This window comes from Pyrus communis, chromosome 11 (assembly GCF_041283825.1).
Source record: "Pyrus communis isolate YQ-2024b chromosome 11, ASM4128382v1, whole genome shotgun sequence".
NCBI lineage: Eukaryota > Viridiplantae > Streptophyta > Magnoliopsida > Rosales > Rosaceae > Pyrus > Pyrus communis.
Genome location: NC_142575.1, coordinates 31024069 through 31046834, shown reverse-complemented (window position 1 = coordinate 31046834; position 22766 = coordinate 31024069). Strand labels below are relative to the sequence as shown.

The 22766-nt window shown below is 37.2% G+C and overlaps 4 protein-coding genes and 1 long non-coding RNA gene across 6 annotated transcripts; 4 read left to right on the top strand and 1 right to left on the bottom strand.

Moving 5' to 3' along the window:
- Positions 1-1094: 1094 nt before the first annotated feature.
- Positions 1095-2585, top strand: LOC148693275 (uncharacterized). The gene is made up of 2 exons (XR_015953449.1): positions 1095-1468; positions 2091-2585. It is a non-coding gene; the product is annotated as an uncharacterized LOC148693275 (long non-coding RNA).
- A 2563-nt stretch (positions 2586-5148) lies between these two features.
- LOC137743555 (uncharacterized) lies at positions 5149-6705 on the top strand. Its single transcript, XM_068483471.2, has 2 exons — positions 5149-5543; positions 6144-6705. The coding sequence occupies exons 1-2, from the start codon at positions 5261-5263 to the stop codon at positions 6500-6502; spliced, it is 642 nt and encodes a 213-aa protein (XP_068339572.2). The 5' UTR covers positions 5149-5260; the 3' UTR covers positions 6503-6705.
- Positions 6706-11091: 4386 nt separating this feature from the next.
- LOC148693274 (uncharacterized) lies at positions 11092-11847 on the top strand. Its single transcript, XM_088680351.1, has one exon. It carries the CDS (start codon positions 11092-11094, stop codon positions 11845-11847), a length of 756 nt encoding a protein of 251 aa, XP_088536477.1.
- Positions 11848-16025: 4178 nt separating this feature from the next.
- On the top strand, positions 16026-19234 carry LOC137742596 (uncharacterized). Of its 2 annotated transcripts, none has more exons than XM_068482506.2 (5): positions 16026-17237; positions 17866-18285; positions 18384-18461; positions 18534-18605; positions 18825-19234. In XM_068482506.2, the coding sequence occupies exons 1-5, from the start codon at positions 17178-17180 to the stop codon at positions 19017-19019; spliced, it is 825 nt and encodes a 274-aa protein (XP_068338607.2). In that variant the 5' UTR covers positions 16026-17177; the 3' UTR covers positions 19020-19234. The 2 variants fall into 2 exon arrangements, with proteins under 2 accessions (XP_068338607.2, XP_088536691.1); XM_088680565.1 differs by having other exon boundaries at positions 17027-17237; positions 17872-18285.
- A 77-nt stretch (positions 19235-19311) lies between these two features.
- On the bottom strand, positions 19312-21258 carry LOC137742595 (uncharacterized). The gene is made up of 4 exons (XM_068482504.2): positions 20867-21258; positions 20638-20766; positions 20032-20271; positions 19312-19944 (listed from the first exon to the last, which is right to left on the bottom strand). Exons 1-4 carry the CDS (start codon positions 21074-21076, stop codon positions 19459-19461), a joined length of 1065 nt encoding a protein of 354 aa, XP_068338605.2. The 5' UTR covers positions 21077-21258; the 3' UTR covers positions 19312-19458.
- Between the last annotated feature and the right edge of the window lie 1508 nt (positions 21259-22766).

Genomic DNA, 22766 nt, shown 5'->3' with positions numbered 1-22766 from the left:
CACAAAAATTCTTCACCCTTAAATCTCTCCGTTTCTGTTTGTGGCGCAGGTTTTTCATCCTTTGAACATGGAACTATTAATATTGCTTATCGGTGGGAGGGTTTTATTTGTGTTGGAGTTGATTCAAAGCTGAACAAACACCCGACCGGAGAAGTGGCTAGTCTTGATTACCAGAAGTTCTATGAATTAAGTACAAACATATATATTACAATGGCTGGATCTAGAGAGCACTGGGAGATTATGCACAAATACATAGCAACAGAGGTAAATGAAAACTCCAAATTTCTATTTGTTCTACTTAGAAATAATTGTGTGTGTGTATATTAATTTTCAATTGAATGGTGACAGTTTTCAAAAAAATCTGACAAGCACCATATGGTGGAGGCAGCAGCTCTTCTAGCCCATACGAACCTTATGATAGCAACTAAAGCAGTACCTAATCTAGCCTGCAAGGTGGGCTGCCTTGTTTTGGGATGGGACTTTACAAGTTCACATCCCCAAATGTTTCAAGCGGTCGCAGGTAATTCACTTACGACGAGTTTGACAATGCTATGGCTCTTGGAACAAGAGAAGAATAGTAAGTTTCAAGAATTTTGCTCTCTTAGACCATCTCCAATGATTAGGTTAAAAGTCAAATATTTTAGCCCGGAAAATTTCGCTTTTAGCCCAAAAACAACTTTTCTGTCTAATCGTTCTGGTCTAAATTTTTAGCCCGAGATTATTAAAGATTGAACTTAGGCTATTTTTTTTCCTTAAATTAAATTTTTAAAAAAAATGTAGACTAACGTAAATTAATTTTATAAACATTTTAATCTAAAAAAATTTTAATTCTGATAAATATTGAAAAATCACTAATTTTCCACAAAGCAAGCCTTCAACTTTTACCAATCTTTCAACCCTGGGCAAACTTTCAATTCACCAACCTTTCAACATCAAATTTTCAATTTACTAACCAGTACACACCAAACTTTCAACTTTCATCAACCGTTCAACACCAAACTTTCAACTTTCACCAACCGTTCAACTTTCATCAATCATCCTCTATATAAATATATGTCCAATATTTGTTGATCACACAATCTTTCCACCTTCTATCATCCTCTATATTCACCAATCTTTCAACTTTCAAAGAGTTTTTGTTTCCTAAAAATCCTCAATATCTCATCAATGGGTGATAGAAGAAGGCGTAGCACGGCAATGCAGATAACACAATACCAAGCAAGGATCGAGATTGAGGATGCATAATTGTTCAACGCCGAAGTTGAACTTATCAACTCGTTTATGCAATCTGAGCACCATGGCGAATCTAGCCATCGTGGTTCTGTCACGGGGCGTTCATATGTGCAGCATGATAAAGAAGAGTGTCATAACCGAATGAAAAAAGATTATTTCATCGAGCGTCCGAGATTTCCTGCTCATGATTTTCGGAGGCGGTTTCAAATGAGGAGAGAGCTTTTTGAAAGCATAGGTATTTATAGAATTTTTAGGTGTCTTTTTTTTTTTTTTACAGTTAGATTTGATTATATTCGATTTCAGTCGTTGGATTCAATGTATTTTAAAATAACATATTTAAAAAAATCAAAATTGAATTTGGACCGTTGGATCAACCAACGGTGAAAACCAACAATCGGATTGAAAATGTAGCCCTTGGATTGCATTGGGTGGCCGACAAACCGCTGACAGCGGGGCCCACCCTTGTCGAGAACGAATTGCAGGCGCTCTGCGTGGGACGCGTTGGAGCGTGAACGAGCCAAGACTGGCCCAATGGCCAGCGAGTCTAGTCGCGCGCGCCCCCGGGGGGGGTGGAATTCTGGGGGGTATTTGGCCCAGCTTTAACATTTGGTATCTAGCCCAATGTTTTAGCATGGCTTGGAGATGGTTTGGGGGAGGGGGGAATTTAGCATTTAACCCACCATTGTAGGTGGTCTTAGTAAACTATGAACTTTTGTTTTGTGGTATTTCTTTTGTATTTATATAAGATATTACTTTTTTTGCAAATATAACATATAAACTAGATAAAAGATATTATTATTTCTGCAAACATTATATACTAATTATTTTGTTGGTTAATATGGAGCATAAACCTGCAGGATCTGACGGACTCTTACCATGAGAAATTAGCAGATGCCTCCTGCGATACAATGTCCTTACTCAACCAAGCCTGCCTTTTAGATCCTTATTGTGGTGAACTGCTAGAGGTAAAATAATAATTTAAAATTTGTTAATTATTATTACCAAAAAATACAAATGAATTTTGACATTTTTCTTTTGTAAATAAAAATTGTGACTTATATTTAATTTACTTTGTAATTGTAGTGTGGGTCTTGCAAAGAGATCAGCCACCATCCTGCAAGTATAGTAGTTCATTCAATTAGTTCATTGCGAATGAAGTTGGGTTCCGATGAAGCAGTCAATGTTTTAATCAGTAGCTGGATTGGCTTAGCAAGTGTTTTGTTAAACATGAAACCTCTTAGTTTGGAACGTTGAATTTCTTGAGGACTGGTATCAGAATTTCTTTTTGAAACTTGTATCGGAAAATTTCGGAAAAATAAAGTAAAGCAATAATACAATTTCCGTAGAGATGATGTAATTATGTTTCTGGTAAATCAGTGGAATCATTGAATAAAAGTCAATGGCATCAAAATTTACAAGTGAAATGCTTAATTTCAAACCCAAATAGAACAATCTGCAAAACATTCTACCAATGATCTCCATCATTAAGCGAGGCAGAGAAGCCAAACAGATCACTTCTTACACCAGCCAAGCACATCTCCTAATGAATGGAAAGTAATGAAATAGGAAGCAGAACATATCCTAATGAAATCGGATGCTACAAACGAGAAAGTAACGTTTGTTACCTTTCAGAAACATATATGAAAGAGCTTTTCTTTGTTTGGCACTATGAATATCCTCCCTAAGCATGACACCACCAGCGTCTACCGGCCAAAAATGTATCATATCAGAACAAGGGCATATTTAGGCTGCATAAAATCATATTAAAACAACACAGCACAAGGAAGAGATGTTTAGTTCAACCAAAGAAGGAAGACTGATGAACCAATTACCAGGTCTATACGACAATTCCACACATTCAACCAGCAAATCCACAATTCCCATGGTATATGTGGAATCACCGCAATTAGGATTGAAATCTTTGACAGCCATTAAAAGAGCTTTGATCTGCACAGAGGGAACATAAAAATCATAATGCGAGAATAATTTTAAAACGATAACAAGAAAAGCATGGATCACGCCATGATTTGAAAATAATACATACTGAAACATTCAGCATAGCTTGTGTAGTCGTCATTGGCTAGTTTATGTTGCTGATAAATAGTAAAACTATATGCTTATCCAACATTAGAGGGTCTATGTGCTGTATGCATGGTTAGTTGAGCAGTCGTACTTGGTATATTTAGGATTTAACCATCGACAATGCAGTGCACGCATATAATATATTACTATACCAGATGATGTTTACGAATATATTTTGCTGTGCTCCTGTTGTCATTGACCAAGTGGGAAGGCAATAGATGTAATGTATCCACCTGCATAACAATCATATGAAGCTTAATGCTGTGCAGCAGAGCCAGGCCCAACTTATATCGAGAGAAGACTGTCAAAGAGCCATTCGCAACCATCTGAAAGAGCAACTGAAGAGAATCATCCTCAATCAAACTTTGTGCTGCCAAAGCATGATTTGACAGTGCTTTCATAGTATGCACAGCACTCCCCTGTACCCGCATAATTATAGGTTAAAAACAAAAGGAAAGTTAAAAACATACCATGAACCAATAACATAACAAATACAACAGCACAATAATGTACAAGCAGAGACTAAGTTCGGTATGAAAAAATTGCCACTCACTACTACCGGCTGTTTTTGTGGTATTACTTTTGTATTTATAGATGTTAAAAAAAAAAAAAAAAAAAAAAAACAGATATTACTGTTTTTGTAAATATAACATGCTAATTTGATAGAAGATATTACTATTTTTTTGCAAATATAACATACTAATTATTTTGTTGGTTAATATGTAGCATAGACTTGCAATTTCTGACGGACCATTGTATTGGGGAAGTCATAATGTTTCTACTCGCCCAAGATTGCCGTTTAGATCGTTTTTGTGGTGGATTTGTTAAATATAAAAATCATAATTTAAAATTTGTTAATTATCTCTACCAAAAAAAATATAATACAATTGTTAATTTTTTCTTTTGTAATAAAAGTTGTTACGTATATTTAATTTACTTTGTAATTGTAGGGTGGGTACTGCAGAGAGATCAGGCACCATCCTGTCAATATGTTAACTTCTATGACGAATGCAGATGAGTTATGAATGCACCTCAATGTTTTGTCCGATTGCAACCATATGTAGCTGGATTGGCTTAGTAAGTATTTTGGTAGCTCACGAAATGTCGAATCGTAAATTCAGACCTCGAAGAATTTAAGTTCATCTATATTCTGTTTATTTATGCATTTTAAATTATTATTCTTTAATTTAAACCTAAAATAAAAATAATTCTTGTCGGATGAGTAAACGGGTGTGCATAACTTGTTTCTGAACAAAAATTTACTCTCGAAAATACTATTGTAAAGTTAAAAATAATTCGGAAAATCGTGGAGATGGCATGTGAATTTTTTAAAGAGTAAATTGTAATAATGGTCCCTCAACTTTAATCAAATTGGAGCAATAGTTCCTCAACTAAAAATCCATTACCATTGGTCCCTCAACTTATCAAAATGTGGAGCTATAATCATTTTCATCAATTTCATCAAAATTTTGTCAAAATAAGTTATGTTGGAATAACCATTTATATAATTAGGGTCCCTCAACTCATCAAAGTGTGTAATTATGGTCATTTTCGTCAACTACGTCAAAAATTTTGTCACAACGAATTATGTTGGAATGACCATTGCTACAATTGGGTTAAAATTAATGGATCATTTCTCCAGTTGAATTAAAGTTGAGGGATCAATGGTAATGAATTTTTAGTTAAGAAACCATATCTACACATTTTGATGAGTTGAATGACTAATGATAATAAAATTTTAATTGAAGAACCATTCATCCAATTGAATTAAAATTAAAAGACTATAACTACAATTTCCTCTTTTTTTAAGACGTAAAAATTGTAAAAAAGAAGCCAAGCCCAACCGAACTTGACGGTGAAGCCCAACGCTATAAATAAAAGGAACCGGAACCTCCGCCACCAATTAACGGAATCGATTCCGATCATCAAATCCCTAAAATTCCTTATGGAGCGTGATCGATCTGCAATCTCAGAGAGAGAGAATGAGAATCTGGCGTCGGCGTCGGCGTCGGCGTCAGCTTCAGGGTCAAAGTTAAGGGCAGACGCGAAACCATACATACGGGGGTCGAACATCGGGTTTTCGTCGGAGGTACCTCTTCCTGCGACTGTGTGCACTTTACCGGTTTGTGACGGTGCGAGGATGCCAGCACCGGTGTTCGTACCTTTTCCGGATTCTCCTATAGAAGAAGTAGCTCCTGGAGGATATACGCCAGTGCTTCTCCCCCCAGGTGATTGATTCGGACCCAATCTCTCTCTATTTTTTATTTATTTAATTTTTTTACACTAATACTGTTGCTAAACATATAAACTTTGAATACCATTTTGATTTGACAATCAAATGTTTTAGCATTGGGAACTGTAAACTGACATGAATCGAACTGGAATCGATGTTAACTCGGTTTTAGTAATAAATTTAAGCCGAACCGAACGGTTGATATTTTCTGTTTTCATTTGAGGGTAAAACTGCACCAAATTGCATCGTACCCACCCCTAATTGGATTCCAGCATATATTAAGTAAACAGTTATATACCCATAACCTTATATTTGTTTAAACGGTTATCTATAACTATAACCGTAATCATCAATTTTAAATGAGCGGATACCCAAGGAGCGGATAGGGTATCCGCGTATATTTTGCCCAGACCTATTCACAATTCACGTGCTAATATTACCGATTGTTGTACCGTGAATTCTTACTAGGACTTCTTGTTTGGTTTTTCAAGGTTTAGTATGCAACTTATGTCTCAGTTTTGAATCCTTCTTAAACGAAAATCATTATGCAATCGAAAACATTCTGTTTCTATTGATTCTAAAACTGTCACAACAGATGAAAACTCAGCGCGGGCTTTTGTAAAGAATTTCATTTCGGTCCAATTGTCCAAGGTATCTGAGGAAGTTGATGAAAGTTTAGTTGATTATGTCAATGCATTTGACCCTTCTAAAGTTGCTGCTCAAGTGGAGGCTGTGCTATTTGAACGGTGGGGTTTCTTTGATTTGTCGAAACCAGTGAGTAGAAACTATTCGGTGGTTTTAAGTCGCCTGAGCAACGATGGTATCAAAGATTTCCGCAGACACATTCTTCTTGGAGAGATCTCGCCACAGACATTGTTCAACATGTCCTTAGATGAACTGTGGCAGAAGTACCTGCCCCCAAACAGAATGGGCGCTATGGTTTGGGAGTTTTGACAGCAGCAGGAGGATCAGTGCAAGGATGTTATATAGGTGTGAATATATATACATATATAAAATATGTGTGTGTGAGTGTGAAATTTGGCAAGACTGACTTGTTTTAGCAGAACTTAAGATTTAGATGTTGTTAGTGCTTTTCTTTATTCATTTGAACCTGGTCTATATCTTGTTTTATGTGGCAAAATGTTATTTTCTCTCAAGACATTAGTCCATGACACCTCGCATGAGAATTCGTTGCAACAGCATACCTCCGTGCACTAGGTTGGTTTTGTAATCTTTAGGCGTATCTCAAGCATATCTTATATACTTAACCACCATCATTAGAGCAAAGGATCATTGGACTTTCGAAATAAATACCAAATTTTACAAAATTCTACGGACTTGAAAATTACCAGATATGGATCTAGAAAGAAAATGGGTTATGTTTTGGAGAAAATCTAGTATACAACGGTCTCTACTATTAATTGCACTAAGATTGTTTCATAATATGGCTGGTAGGAACATCGCGTGCCAAGGCGTTTGCGCGCAGTCCCCTTCTTCAAAAGTAGACAGAGTGGAATTCATCCGGACAATGTCCACACGTCAGATTGACTTAATCATACTAGTACCTTCATCAAGAACACCAAATTCTACTTCATGCCCTAACGTACTCTCAACTTACCACTTCACGTGGCCGTCTCTAAGATTTCGGGAGCCTTTGGGTACTCAAGTCCTCTCACACTTTCAAGCTGGGTTTGTTTACTTATTCCAGCGAAGTTTTCTGAATGCATGGATAAACAACCGCATCCGTAATAATGTCACCTTTTACTTAACCTCTATATAAACTCAGGATCCAACATTTGCGTTCCGCACCAATTGATTTGTGACACCTCTGTTCTTTCGTCAATCGGCCCGGCCAAAGAACTGTGGAGATAAATCGGCGGCCAGCTAGGTCGTTTTGAGAATTGAAAGAGGAAATTAAATTTCAAAAGGTCACTGTGAAAAGTGAAGGCAGAGCTAATAGCTCTTCCTTCAGTTGACTATTTATTGCATGTCACCAGCACTTCAAATTTTCCAAACTATCACTTGAACGGGTGGTGACCTTTCTATCGCTTTACAAACATTTATTTGACGGGTGATAACACTAAGATCTATTTGACTGATGGTAAGACTAACATCTATTTGACGGGTGATAACACTAAAACTATGTCGTTGAAAAAAGTTTCTCCGGCTCTGTACTAGGCATTTGGCATTTTAGCCTCTTTCATCTCTTTGTAGAGATGGTGGTGTCATGCTTAGGGAGGATATTCATAGTGCCCATTTTTCTACCCCTTTAGTGTAGATAATATCATTTGTTAAAAAAACAAAATTCAAGTTTGTGTACTATTCATTATACCAACCTTAAATTGGAGCCGAAGGGTGTAAACTCAAAAACATGACACCCAAAGCAAAGGCCCAAACCTAAAAAGTTTTGGTTTAGACCCAAATCAAAATCCGGGTTCAAATTTTGCTGAGCCAAATCTTGACAGGGCCTCACTTTTTCTTAAAAAAATAAAGTGGCTGAAAAAAAAAGTGAATGGCCGACAGTTGAGCCCAACGTGGCAGGAACCTCAGCTGTCCAACGGTAAGCCTGAAAAAATGAAGGCCTTTCAATTTGGGGTGTGATATCCACACATCTCATTTTACTTTTCACACATCTTTTTAATTTTTGGCCGTCGGATCAAATGAATTGAAGAAGATCAATTGACATAAATTATCAAGAGGTGTGTAAGAAGTAAAATGGGGTGTGTGGATAGCACACCCCTTCGATTTTTAGGATTGTTGGTTATCAACGGTCCAGATCAAACACTTGTTTTTGTCAAATCCAAAGGTGTTAAAAAAAAAATAAAAAAGATCCAGCGACTTAAATTTAAATCATGCGGTCAAAACAACAAAATAATTATTTTTTTCTAAACAAATTCTCTTTAAAAAAAAATTATCCCAAACTCTATAAATACTCATTCATTTGTTCATTCATTTACACAAAATCAATTTATTCCCCATATTATTTTCATATCGTTCCTTCTCCCTCCATTTATTTTGAAGATATTTAGGACAAAATGCAAGAGGTCCAAGTTAGAAGAAAAAAGAAGCTGAAGCTTTGTTGGCTTGGTGTTGCGATTTCTCAAATGAAAATTTATTGTTCCTAGGTGATTGTTTAGGTAGTTTTGATTGGTGAATATTGAAGTTTGGTTGGTGTGTATTGAAGTTGGTTGGTTGGTGAGTGTATTGAAATTTGGTTGGTGTATGTTTAAGTTTGGTTGGTTATTGTTGTATTGAAGTTTGGTTGATTAGTGTGTATATTGAAGTTTAGTTGGTGCATGTATTGAAGTTTAATCGGTTAGTTTGTATATTGAAGTTTGATTGGTTGGTGTGTGAATTAAAATTTGAACGGCTTAGCTTGGATCAACTCCTTTAGACTCGGCTTGAAACCAAATATTTCCCTCCCAAAACCACCACCATCACCACCACTCACCAACTCGCAAACTCCACGAGCTTAGCTAGCTCTAGCTATAAGCCCTTTCCGTACGGTCACGCAGCTCTATAAAACCTATTCCTCAGTCTCCCACTCTCTTTCACTCCATTTAAGTTTAACCACTCTCCCTCTCTCTCTAAAAACCCCAAACCCCATCATTCTTTCCGAACTCGATTGCACTTTGTGGGTTTTTATGTTTGTATTCTATCAACAGTTTTGCATATAAGCTCTTTTCTATGCTTTTTATCTCCCCAATTAGGAGCACAAAGGTTCTTCACCCACAAATCTCTCTGTGCAGGTTCTTCATGCCATGATCACAAAAGCATTAATATTGCTTACCACTGGGGAAATTTTATTTGTGTTGGTATTGATTTAAAGCTACGTGATGCCTAGACTAGAAAAGTGACTAGTCTTACTTACAACAAGTTCTATCAAATAAGTCGATATATTATAATGTCTAGAATAAGAGTGTCGTGGGAGGACATGTGCCAATGGTTAGCATTGGTGCTAACTAAAACTCCAAGTTTTTATTTCTTTTTCTAATTTTTTTTATAGATATATATTGATTTTCAATTAGATTGTGATAATTTTTAATTATACCATAGCAGTTGCAAATGGTGGAGCTAGCGGCTGATCTAGCCTATCGGTATGGTAGTACCTCAGGCACGGTGGGCAACCTTATTATGGGATGCAACATTACATTCTCATATAATTTGAGTGATCACGTATACATCACTTACGACAGGGGCTAGTGTTATGGCTCTTGGGACGAGAAATGGTAAGTATCAAGATTTTTTTTTTCTGTTAGTGAACTATAAATTGTGGTTTGTGTTATTGCTTTTGTATTTATTTATTTTACAGTTTAAGATAAATTTAAGGAAGTGCAAGAAATGATTGGACTATGTAGCCGTTCATACCTGGGCCAGTTGAAAAACTTATTTTACCGTTTTGACCATTTGATATTTAATTGTTTTCTTTTACTGTTTTTTTCTTTTTATAAGCATGGTTATTTCAGTTGTTTTATAGATTTAAGGAGAGGCAGTTTTTATTTCATCCTCTTGCATTATATGCACATAAAATATATTATTATTTTCAAATATAACATACTAATTATTTTGTTGGTTATTATGCACTATAAATCTCTATAATCACGGGGATTAGAACATTCCTTCCACAACAATATGTTCTTATTCACCCAAACTTGACTTTTAGATAGTTTTAGTGGTGGAATTGTTAGAGGTAAAAATTATAATTTAATTTTTATTTAATTATATTTACAAAAAGCTAAAATAAAATTATAACTTTTTTTTTGTCAATAAAAGTTGTTGACTTGTAAGTCACCATTTTTATTGACAAAAAGAGTCATAATTTTATTTTTTTGGTAATTATAATTAACAAAAATTATAATTTTTACCGCTGACAACTTTACCATTAAAATTATCTAACAGGTAGGTTTAGGTGAGTAAGCAAATTGTGTCATGGAAGGCATGTCCTTATCCCCGTGTTTTTAGTATATCAGATAATGCAGATTTATGCTGCATAATAACCAACAAAATAATTAGTATATTATATTTTCAAAAATAGTAATATCTTGTATCTATTTATAAAGCAAGAACATGAAATAACTCTGTTTAATGTTTTAAAACCCTGGAATACCCATGCTTATAAAAAAACATAGCAAAAAAAAAAAAAAATCAAGTATAAAATGTAAAAAATAAAAAATAAAAAAATAAAAAAAAAATCCTTTGACCTATGAACGGGCAAAATAGTCCAATCATTTATTCTCTCATAAATTTATCTCAAAAACAGTAAAAAAGATAAATACTGTTAAAATGCTTGAAATAAACATGTTGGAATAATGGTAGGCTAGTCAATTTTCTTGTTCAAAGTTAGGCAAGTTAGGTTAGTCAAGCAAGTTAGGTAAGTTAGGCAAAATTAGGCTTATGTTCTTTTTCTTCCCTATATATATGTTTCATCTTGTAATTGTTTTCATCAAGTAAATATACATCAAATTTCAATATGGTATCAGAGCTGTGATCTGAAACCTCTCACTTACAGCTCGAAAGCAGCCACGAGGTCAACCGTTCTAGGCATGGCCTCTCATTCAAAATGGGAAAGTCCCAACCACCCGCTCTATCTTCACCACTCGGATCAACCTGGTGCAATCCTCGTACCACAACCATTGGTGGAAGACAACTACAACACATGGGTTCAATCCATGAGTATGGCCTTAACGGTCAAGAACAAACTTGGTTTTGTTGATGGGACGATCAACAAACCAAGTGAGGATAAGTTTGAGGAGCTGCAGCAATGGAATCGCTGCAACAACTTGGTCAAGACATGGCTACTAGGCTCCATGTCAAAGGAGATTTCAGGGAGTGTCATCAACTACAAGGATGCTCGACAAATGTGGACCGATCTGCAGGAGAGGTTCTCACATGTGAATATAGTTCAGCTGTTCCATGTTGAGAACGAGATCCATGATTGTGTCCAAAGCAATATGAGTGTAAGTTCTTACTTCACTAAACTTAAAAGTTTATGGGATGAACGTGATACTTTGTGTTCCATTCCAGCATGCAGTTGTGGAACAAAGAATGAGATGAACTCATATGTTGAAACTCAGAAAACCATGAAGTTCCTTATGGGACTGAACGAATCGTATGCTACGGTTCGAAGCAATACTCTTCTTCTCGAACCACTACCTACGGTGAACAAGGCATATGCATTGGTCCTTCGACATGAACGCCAGGCAGAGGTTTCCAATGGGAAAAGCACACAACTAGAAACTGCTGTCTTTGCAGTGAAGAATCTGTCGCGAGAACCTACACCTGAAGACAAGGAGATGTGATGTGGAAAGTGCAATAAAACCAATCACATCACCAAAAATTGTCGTGCACATCTCAAGTGCACTTTTTGCGGATGGAAAGGCCACACCTTCGATTTCTGTCGAAAACGGAAAGCAGCCACAGAGACCGAATCCAATCGTCTCTTTTCTTCAAAGGGCAATCAAGTTTCACAAAGTAACAAGCAAGAGACAGTGCCTAATTTCCCGTTCTCTCAGGAGGACTGCAAGCAAATCCTTCAGATGTTGAACAAGAACAAATCATCATTTGCCAATCAAGTCAGTAATCCTCCTAGTCATGAAGAACTTTCAGGTAAAGCCTTCTCTTTTCCATGTAAAGGAACCAAAAGTATTTGGATCCTGGACAGTGGTGCCACAGATCACATAGTTTGCAGTCCTAGTCTCCTTACACACTCACGAATTGTTGAAAATCATACAGTTGAACTGCCAGATGGTTCCGTTGCCAAAGTCACTCACATTGGACAAGTTGTTTTCTCTCATAATCTTATCCTTGAAAATGTCCTATGTGTGCCGTTCTTTAGGTTGAATTTAATATCTATCAGTAAACTAGCCTATGATTCCTTATATGTCACCATTTTCTTCACCCAATTTTGTGTCATTCAGGACCTTCGCTCGGGGAAGATGATTGGGACAGGAACTGAAAGGGATGGACTTTACTACCTCGACCCATCAAAGAAAGGAACATGCAACAATATTCAAACCGTCTCACCAAAGCTTTGGCACCAACGCCTAGGACACCCATCTCATAAAGCCACTTCGTTATTACCTTTATTTAACAATAAGGCTTGTGATTTGGAAAAATGTTTAATTTGCCCATTGGCCAAACAAACAAGATCACCCTTTCCTTTGAGCTCTATTTCTACCAAATCATGTTTTGAATTATTGCATATTGATATTTGGGGTGGTTATCAAGTTGCTTCTATTTCAGGTGCCAAGTATTTCCTTACCATCGTAGATGACTACACTAGAAGCACTTGGGTTTATTTGATGAAACATAAATATGACACAAAAGACATTTTAGTGGGATTCATTCAAATGATTGAGACTCAATTCAATACCAGAGTTCAAATCATACGAAGTGACAATGGCCCTGAGTTTAAGCTTGAGCAATTTTATGCTCTCAAAGGCATCATACATCAATCTAGTTGTGTCAACACACCACAACAAAATGGTGTTGCCGAACGTAAACACCGACATTTGCTTAATGTTGCTCGGGCTTTGCTCTTTCAAGCTTGTTTGCCAAAACGTTTTTGGGGGGATGCAATCTTAACCTCAGCTTACCTCATCAATAGAACACCCACTCCACTTCTCCAAGGTAAAACACCTTACGAAAAACTGTTTCACAAAGCACCTAACTATTCCCATTTAAAGGTTTTTGGTAGTTTATGTTTTGCTTCTACACACGCCCAAAGGCCCTCTAAATTCGACCCCCGTGCAATCCAATGCATTTTTCTTGGGTATCCTTATGGTCAAAAGGGTTATAAATTGTTTGATATAAAACACAATAAGACTTTTGTTTCTAGGGATGTTGTTTTTTTTGAAAATCATTTTCCATTCCAAAATCATACCACTTCCGCTGCCCCGTCTCCATCAAACATTACACCCTCATCCATCACGTTTGACTTGACCTCTCCCATTGAGTCGCACTCAAGCCTTGCACCCGAAGACATAAACACCACCTCTCCCACACTTACCGACATCACACCACCCTCATCTCCTTTACCTACTACAACTCCACCACCATATACCTTATCAACACCTTCACCACTTTTCCCCACCTCCACATACCCTACACATACTCTACACTCTTCACCACCTCCAACCACTCCATCACCAGACCAACCACCTCCACTCCGTCGTAGCACTCGACCGACCAAAACTTCCACATTTTTGCAGGACTTTCATGTTGAGGTGGCCCTCCCTTCCCGTGTTGCTCCCACATCTTCCACAAGCATGGTCCAGTCATCAGGTACATCTCACCCCATATCTCAGTATTTATCTTATGACCATGTATCCCCCACTCACAAAACCTTTCTCACCACCCTCACCATTATCAAAGAACCCACCAGTTTTTCGCAGGCTGTTCAGGATCCAAAATGGCGTGACGCCATGCAAAAAGAGATTGTTGCCCTTCATGACAATCGCACTTGGACTCTTGTGCCCTTACCACCTCACAAACATCCCATCGGTTGCAAATGGATCTATAAGGTGAAGCTTAAACCTGACAGCAGTGTTGAACGCTACAAAGCTCGTCTCGTTGCTAAAGGCTACAGTCAAATTGAGGGGCTTGATTATCGGGAAACTTTTGCTCCAGTTGCCAAGCTCACCACCGTCCGCGTCCTCCTGAGTATTGCCTCCATACGAGGCTGGCATCTTCATCAACTTGATGTGAACAACACATTCTTGCATGGTGACTTATACGAGGAGGTTTATATGTCCCTGCCTCCTGGGTTCGGACGAAAGGGGGAGACACGAGTATGCAAATTACACAAATCCATTTATGGTTTAAAACAGGCCTCGAGACAATGGTTTATCAAGCTGTCTAGTGCTCTCAAGACTGCTGGTTTTCATCAATCATGGTCAGATTACTCATTGTTCGTCCGAAACCGTCAAGGCAGTTTCATGGCATTACTTGTGTATGTTGATGACGTGATACTTGCAGGTAACAATTTGAGAGAAATTGAAGAGACTAAACTCTTCCTTTCCCAACATTTTAAACTAAAGGATTTGGGAAAACTCAAATACTTTTTGGGGATAGAAGTTGCAAGATCTAAACAAGGGATTGCCTTGTGCCAACGCAAATATGCGTTGGAAATACTAGAAGATGCTGGGTTCCTTAGTGCGAAGCCCTCACGATTACCAATGGAACCAAACCTGTCCCTTACACAAACTGATGGGACGCTCCTACATGATCCTTCTTCATACAGGCGACTCATAGGGAGACTGATTTACTTAACCATCACGCGACCTGACCTGACTTATGTGGTTAATATGTTGAGCCAATTCATGGACAAGCCACGACAACCACACCTTGAAGCGGTGCATAAGGTTCTCAGGTACATCAAACAATCTCCTGGACAGGGAATTCTTTTGCCTTCTACAGGTTCGCTACAACTACAAGCCTTTTGTGATGCTGATTGGGCTCGATGTAAAGACACTAGAAGGTCAATAACCGGTTATTGTATCTTCCTTGGACAAGCACCGATATCTTGGAAAACGAAGAAACAAAACACAATATCTCGTTCCAGTGCAGAGGCAGAATACCGTTCTATGGCTACTACTTGTTGTGAAGTTATATGGCTAAGAAACATTTTGAAGGACTTGCAAGTAAATCATGCACAACCAGTCACAATGTTTTGTGATAATCAAGCTGCCATGCACATTGCTTCGAACCCAGTGTTTCATGAACGAACGAAGCATATAGAGATAGACTGTCACTTAATACGTGAGAAGATTCAAATGGGAATGGTGCAAACAGCTTACATACGGACCTCGAATCAACCTGCAGACTTGTTCACCAAACCACTAAGCTCGGCACAATTTGAGGTCTTAATTAGCAAGTTGGGTGTCATCGACATTCACACTCCAACTTGAGGGGGAGTGTTAAAATGCTTGAAATAAACATGTTGGAATAATGGTAGGCTAGTCAATTTTCTTGTTCAAAGTTAGGCAAGTTAGGTTAGTCAAGCAAGTTAGGTAAGTTAGGCAAAATTAGGCTTATGTTCTTTTTCTTCTCTATATATATGTTTCATCTTGTAATTGTTTTCATCAAGTAAATATACATCAAATTTCAATAAATACAAAACAAAGTTCACTACCAAAGAAAAATTCTTATTACTTACTATCATTCTCCTGTCCCAAGAGCCATTGAACAAGCGTCTGTCGTAAGTCATATATTTGCAATCACCACACTATGCTGAAGGCATTACCATACTATACTGATAGGCTATATCAGTTGCTAATTCCACCGTATGCAACTCCTTTGATATTATTGAAAACTTTCACAATTCAATTGAAAATCAATATATATATATATATATATATATTTTGAGGAAAAGAAATATGAACTTGGAGGTTTCATTCACCACTTATACTATCCATATGCATTGGCACATATCCTCCCATGACATGCTCAATCCAACCATTTTAATGTATATGTTCCAACTTATTTGACAGACACGTTTTCAGTTTAGGCATTTTTTAGTTTTGAATTAACTCCAACACAAATAAAATTTTTCCCAATGGTAACCAATATTAATGGTTCGATCACCAACAACCTGCACCACAGGGAGGGGAATGAGAGATTTCGGGAATGTTGTTTTATTTTTTTTTTCGTTATACTCTTTTTCATTCATGGTTTTCTGTGTCGATTGCTGAGTAAACCACAGTTTTCAAAGATTAAATACTGCTCTGCAATGTTGAACAACAATGAGCCACAGTCAAACAAGTAAATTTTCCAGTTTTAGTTAGGTCTAATAATTAATCCATTTATGTGGAGGCTGGTATTAACCACAAAGTGAAATTGGTATGGGTTGCTTTCAATGGAAATTATGCAAATTTAACAAGAAAATTTGAAACACTAATTTAGACAAAATATAAGAGTTGTTTTCGATATTTAACCGATATGTCGGAAATACCAACGAAATCTGTCAATTTTAGCCAAAACTCAAGAGTTTCTTCATTATGAAACTTCACCCCTTCCGTATCTCTCTCTAATTTTTTCTATATTTTCACGGAATATCACCGTATTGAAAAAATTTCAAACACTGTGTACAACTGAAAACACAAGCCAAGCACACAATTGGTTTATGAGGAATTGGACTCTTGAGTTGAGAGTACGTGAGGAACACTAGAACGAGATTTTTTTTTTTTTTTTTTTGTTCATATGGAGAAATTTTACTTGTGGGGTGCTTACAAAATTGAGGGGCCAAACCAAAGCAAAGTGCTGCTTCGTAAGTAGGCCGCTAGTATTACTGATGGGCCCAATTCATGTACCCAGAAGAAGAGGAAACGATCCGGCCCGGCCCACTTCAAGGGCACAATTTTCTTACAAAGTGAACCCTCGGAGAAAGGTCAAAATATCTGCAAAGGGGCGGTAAATATTACGCTGACAAATTAGAGGGCCAGGATTGAACAATTTAAACAAGGCATCAAAGTTGAACGGCTGAGATCGAGAGTTCTCGAAAATTACTGTCAAAAATTACCATCTGGTCCTTTTACGTTTCCAAGGACAAGTTAAAATCTCACATGCTCTCTCAGTAAATGGTCAGAAGAAGCAGCAGAGCTCTGAAGAGTGAAAGAGAAGAAAGAGGGAGATGGGGAAGAGAGGAGCTGCTTCAAGGAAAGAAGAAATGGCGCAGGCTCAGCCTCACACGGTGAAATTTCTCTCTCCTATCATTTTTTTACAGTAAAGATTGAAGCTTTTTGCTTTTTTATTTTTTACTTTTGCAAAACCCACATGCTAGATTTTAATTTCACGTTGAATATTCTATGTGTTTTTTTTTAATTTTTGATTTCTTGGTTAATGGGTTAACTGTCTCTTCTTGTTCCTTTTTGGGAGATGCAGAGCTCGGATGTACTTTTAGAATAACCGAAAACGTTTTTGATGGAAATATTTTTGGAACTAATAGCTTCTTCCAAAAAGCATTTAAAGTGCTTTTAGATCTTAAAGCGTTTTCACTCATTTTAAAAACACATCCGAACGAGCTAGCAGGTTATGTGTCCTGTGGTTGATTTTCTGTTTGTTTTATAATTATGTTGCCTGTTAGGGGTCAAGGTTTGATTTTTAATTGATTTTTTTTATTAGGGTTTGTGATTAAGGTCAGAGATGTGTTGGTTTATTGCCTTTTAGTGCTGAAAGTATTATTTTTTTTATTTTTAGTGAAATTTTAGTGGAAGTTCTTGTTTTAATTTGTTCCGAGTGTTGATGTTTTCTCTGCAAAAATACTAGTTTAATTGCTTAATTATGGTTTAATTTCCTAATACGTGATTCTCGTATTGAAGTTAAAGCCCAAGGCAACAAATGCATCATCTGAAACTGAGGAACCGCAATCTGAGGGACCAAATCCTGCTCCTGAGAGAGTGGAACAGCACCCCGAAAACGCTAGCCCGAAAACTAACTCAAACCTTAGGATGCAAGAAAAATCTGCCAAACCATCTCATTCAAGAAAGAGAGTCAAGCAGTACAATGCCGTTGTTAGGCGTTCTCTGCGCATTCGTAACAGTGTTACGCCTGTTGAAAACGGGGACATAGAGCCTGTGTACGAAACTGTTAGTGAGAGTGAGACGGAAGATGAGCAGCCTCTTTTGGAGGAAGCCCCTGTGAATGGGACAAACTTGGAGGAAGGACAGACCTCGGGCGAGAAAAGCATGGAAGAAAAAATGGACTATCTTCTACAACTCTTGGAAAAAATGAACTCAAAGGTAATCACCTCGCCGCGGAATAAGATTTTGTTACTTACTGATACGTATTTATAATTAATTTATGTTCCTTATTTAGAATGTTTGTTTTTGTGAAATAGGAAAATAAGAGAAGACCTGGATTTTCTGAAAGCCCAGAGAAGAGATACAAAAGCTTGTACATCGACTCTCAGAAGAAGGTTATTTCCGTTTGTCGTGATGAACTATCTATCTTATTGTCTAGAAATATGACATTTCGCCCTCTTGTGCAGATTGAAGCCTTGACAAATGAGAACCATGAGCTTACTTCGAAGTTGGAAGTTGCTCATGCCAAACTTGAAGGGGTAAGACCATTTTTGCTACCTTGAGACCGTAGTTTATAACAGGTTTATAACAGTATTCAGAGGATTAAAAGGAAAAAAAAAATCCCAAAAGAAGATGATAGTTTTGCTGCTTTTGCATGTAATCTTGGATTTTTTTGGAGTACTTTGAACTCTAGTCCTTGTTTCCGTTAAATATGCGGAGCAATGTGCAATTATCATGTTTACTTTGTTTGGTTGTAGTTTGAGAAAGGGACTAATGCATTTTCTGAAGTGATGGAGAAAATGAAGGACGTGATTTTGGTTTCAACTTTATCGAAAGCTACCGAAACATTTATGAATTTCTCATCTCAAGCAGCACGTGATGCACTTTCTCCTCAGGATTCTGCTCAAGATCGCAAGTTTGCATCTAAGAACAAGAGAAAGAAGCAGTCTTAATGGTTTAAACAGTGGCTGGATTGGCTTAGCAAGTATTTTGTGAAGTGTGAAACCGGTTAGTTTGGAAACCCGTAGGCAGTAGCTTTAACATTGAAAGCTTAAGTTCGGTTGGTTGTTAATATTTAGTACTTGGTTGCCCGAATGATGTATGGTTCCTTGCTTGAATGTTGAATCGCAACTTTTGTGGTCTTTAATGAAGAATTTAAGTTCATCTATTCTCTGATTTTGATATGTTTCCTTGTTGAGAACTGGTATCGGAATTTCTTTTTTGAAACTTACATGGGAAACGAAGTTCGGAAAAACAAAGTAGAGCAATAATTTTCATTGATACTTATGTTTCTGGTGAAGTGAAATCACAGAATAAAAGTCAATGGCATCAAATTTTACATCTGCAATAGTTAATTTCGAACCTGAACAAAACAATCTTCGAAACCACTCCCTAATGATCCCCACGAGAACACTCATCATCAAGCGAGGCAGAGAAGCCAAAAAGATTACTTCTTGATGTCTGAGAAAGTTCATTATCAGCAGCAGCATCACCATCTTCACCAATTGCCTCGTCTGCTGTCGGTCGTGGAGGAGACGAGAAGTCTAGGCACAACCCTTGTACAACTTGTTCATATGAAGCAGAGAGATCTTGGGAGGTAAGCTGGTGATACTCCACAAGCTGGTGGAGGCATTGATTTTCCCTAACCAGGTTTGAATTTTCATTTGCTAGTCTTGACTTCTCATATAGCAGTGCCTCCAACTGAAGCCTCACCAGATCATCTTCCTCAGGCCTCAACCCTTTATCCATCCCGTCTCGGAGCCTCCGATTCTCCTCCTCCAGCAGAGCACAGCGTTCTTGCATAAAGCATAAATCCGATCTTATCGACTTGAGTTCCCGGGCAAACGAAGCTGCTTTTGTTGCCATTGAAATTGCAAGCTGTGGAAAGATAAGCACATAATTAGGATATAGCAATCAACTCAGAACCATCAAGGATTTGACACTGAACAAAAGAGAGAAACCTACATTTTTTGCTTTCTTCAGCTTCCCGTCTTTTGGGCCTTCGTGCTCATTATCTTTCTTGGATTCATCTCCTTGTTCCTCTGAGCAATGACTATCGTCGAATTTCCTCTTCAATCCTACATGGGAATCTTCTGCACTCTGCTGTTCTTCCGATTCCTTCTCTTTACTCTTCGCCTCCGAGTTGCTCAGATGGCTATGGAATATCTCTGTCAACGTGGGTGGCTTAGCTAGATCATTGGCTCCCTATATATACACAGCAAACAAAGTAGTCCCATAAGCTGAAATCCCACCTCGGTTGTGACTAATTTCTACAGTTCAGGCAATCAAAAAGCAAATTTCAAATTTCAAACATTACTATTTAGGGTTCTTCCACTATACCAACACCAAAAAAGACCATCATTGTGGCACATTGAGCGGTGTACAACACCGTCTGATCGGTCTCATACACCACATGGGTCATTTCTAAGCGTCCGCACTTAATACATGTTCGTACCCTAGAAAAATCGCCAATTTAAGCTCTTTCAATTCAGATCTGATATACATATATTTTACTGTGACAAAATTTGTAAAAAGTTCAAATCTTTAGCTGCAGACGGGATCGAACTTTACCTGAAGAGCATTATCCAGAGTGTTGGAGAGCTGAGACAAAGTGTAAGCTATGGAATCGAACCCTCTCATCAAAAGCAACGAGTCCTCCTTCCTCGCTCTCGCAGGTTTTGTTTCTCCGCCATTATTTTCCTACAAAAAAAAAAAAAAGTAAAAACCTTCAAATCCACAACCACAGCAGAAACCCCAATTGAACAATAAAAAAAAATTTACAGTAAAACCAAGAACTCACCGTTTGAATTGGCAGAGACGGTTCGGCATTTGGTGGGTTCTGAGCAATTGGGATTTTGGAGTTTCGATCGTCGAGAAGCGCATCGATCCGGCTGCTGAGAGAGCTCCAGAAGCGCTTGTCGGAGGAGGGGCTGAAAACCGGTGAAGAAGAAGCCACGAGTGACTGCTTGCTGAGGTGGGCAGGGGATGGCGTGTCCACTGAAGCTGCCATTTTTTGGGAGAGAAGAGAGGCGATGGGAGCAACGGCTAGTTTTTTGGGTTTTGTTGGAGCTTGAGATAATGTGGGATATTTAATTGGTTTATTTAGTTTGGTATATATAGAGGAGCCGAATGGCAACGTTACAAAAATAGTTAATCAATCAAATTATTATTGATCTCAAGATCCTTCAACTCAAAGTGGATCTGAACCACAGCTTTCCCCTTCTTTCCTATCTCTTCACTAACAAAGTTGGTTGCCTTTTTTGAGGTGTGGGGTGTGGAGAAGAATTATTGTGTGTGACAGTAACATCAGCGACCGTTATTTATATTTTTTCTTTAAAAAAAAAATTAGCTCACTTATAAGTGAGAGCTCTTAGGTTCGATTCTCACCAAAAACGAATTTGAACCACATTATTGCTAGTCTATTATGAGACTTAATTCACTTCTCTGTCCCTTTAGAGTAAATAATATCGATTGTTAAACAAAGAAAAGGAGATTAGCTGGTGATTTTGCCACGACAGTTCACTCTTTCAAGGATAGGAAAGATTAACAAATGCATTTCAGCCTCTTCCTGACCATCATCGTGGAATTCAATATCAAGAATCGAACCAAGACGGCACATGTGGAATATTGGCCTGAAATTTGTCACCCACTACCGAACCATCCCTTGATGAATAATAACATTAATATTATGTGGATTCATTTTAAATTTATAATTACTCGTGAGATTGTAATTGTTACAGTTATAGTCCAACCATGTTATAATTAATATGAGTAAATTCATGAATGATCATGGAATCGTAATTGATCGATCTATTTTAAATCCAATCATTGTGTTTTAAGATCATTAGCTTAACACAATTCAAATGTCGCATCTCATTAAATGTCGTTTGTCGATATAACACTAGTAATACTATACCTTAAAGTTTGGAACTCATTGCACAAACGCGTAATATAACTTGAGTGAATTTATAGATAATCGTGAGTTGTAGATGATTTGTTCAGATCATTTGTCAACTTTATCTCTTTAAATATCTTTTGTCAATTCAGCAATCATTAATATCTTCTCTAAATCTGAAACTCATTGTGCAATACGTATTATTATTTGAGTTACTTCGTGGGCTGGCATTTCTCTTGCTTTACTTTCATGGAATGGTTATTGTAATTTTTTTCAATTCTTGATTTTCTTATGTTTATTGAAACATAAGTACTAAATTATTTAAATTTTTAAAATGTTACTGTGCTTGATTTTGCGCTAAGTCTTTCGTTAGCTACAAGTACGTCGTGTCGTTTCTTAGAGTCTTTTTCCAAGTGTTCCTAGATATTCTTCTACCCCTTTACCTTAAGCCTCTGTCTCATAAATGCATTGTCAAACTGGAACATCTGTAGATCTTTGGTTCACGTATTCAAACTACCTTAACCAATTTGTTTTCATTTTACCTTTAATTACGGTCACTCCTAATATTACACTATTGACTAACATTTTTGGAAGTTAATTATAATTAGCAATCATTTTTCTCACTTTTATTTTCCTTTATTTTTTCTATTTTTTTAGCTCCATGTGTATCCAAAACTAAAATTTGAAAAGAAATAGACTCAAAAGTATAACCTTTCATAGATTTTCTGCCATCTTATATTTTTTGTATAATATTTTATAATGTTAGCACGAAAATTAATATTAAATTATAAGATAACAGAAATTC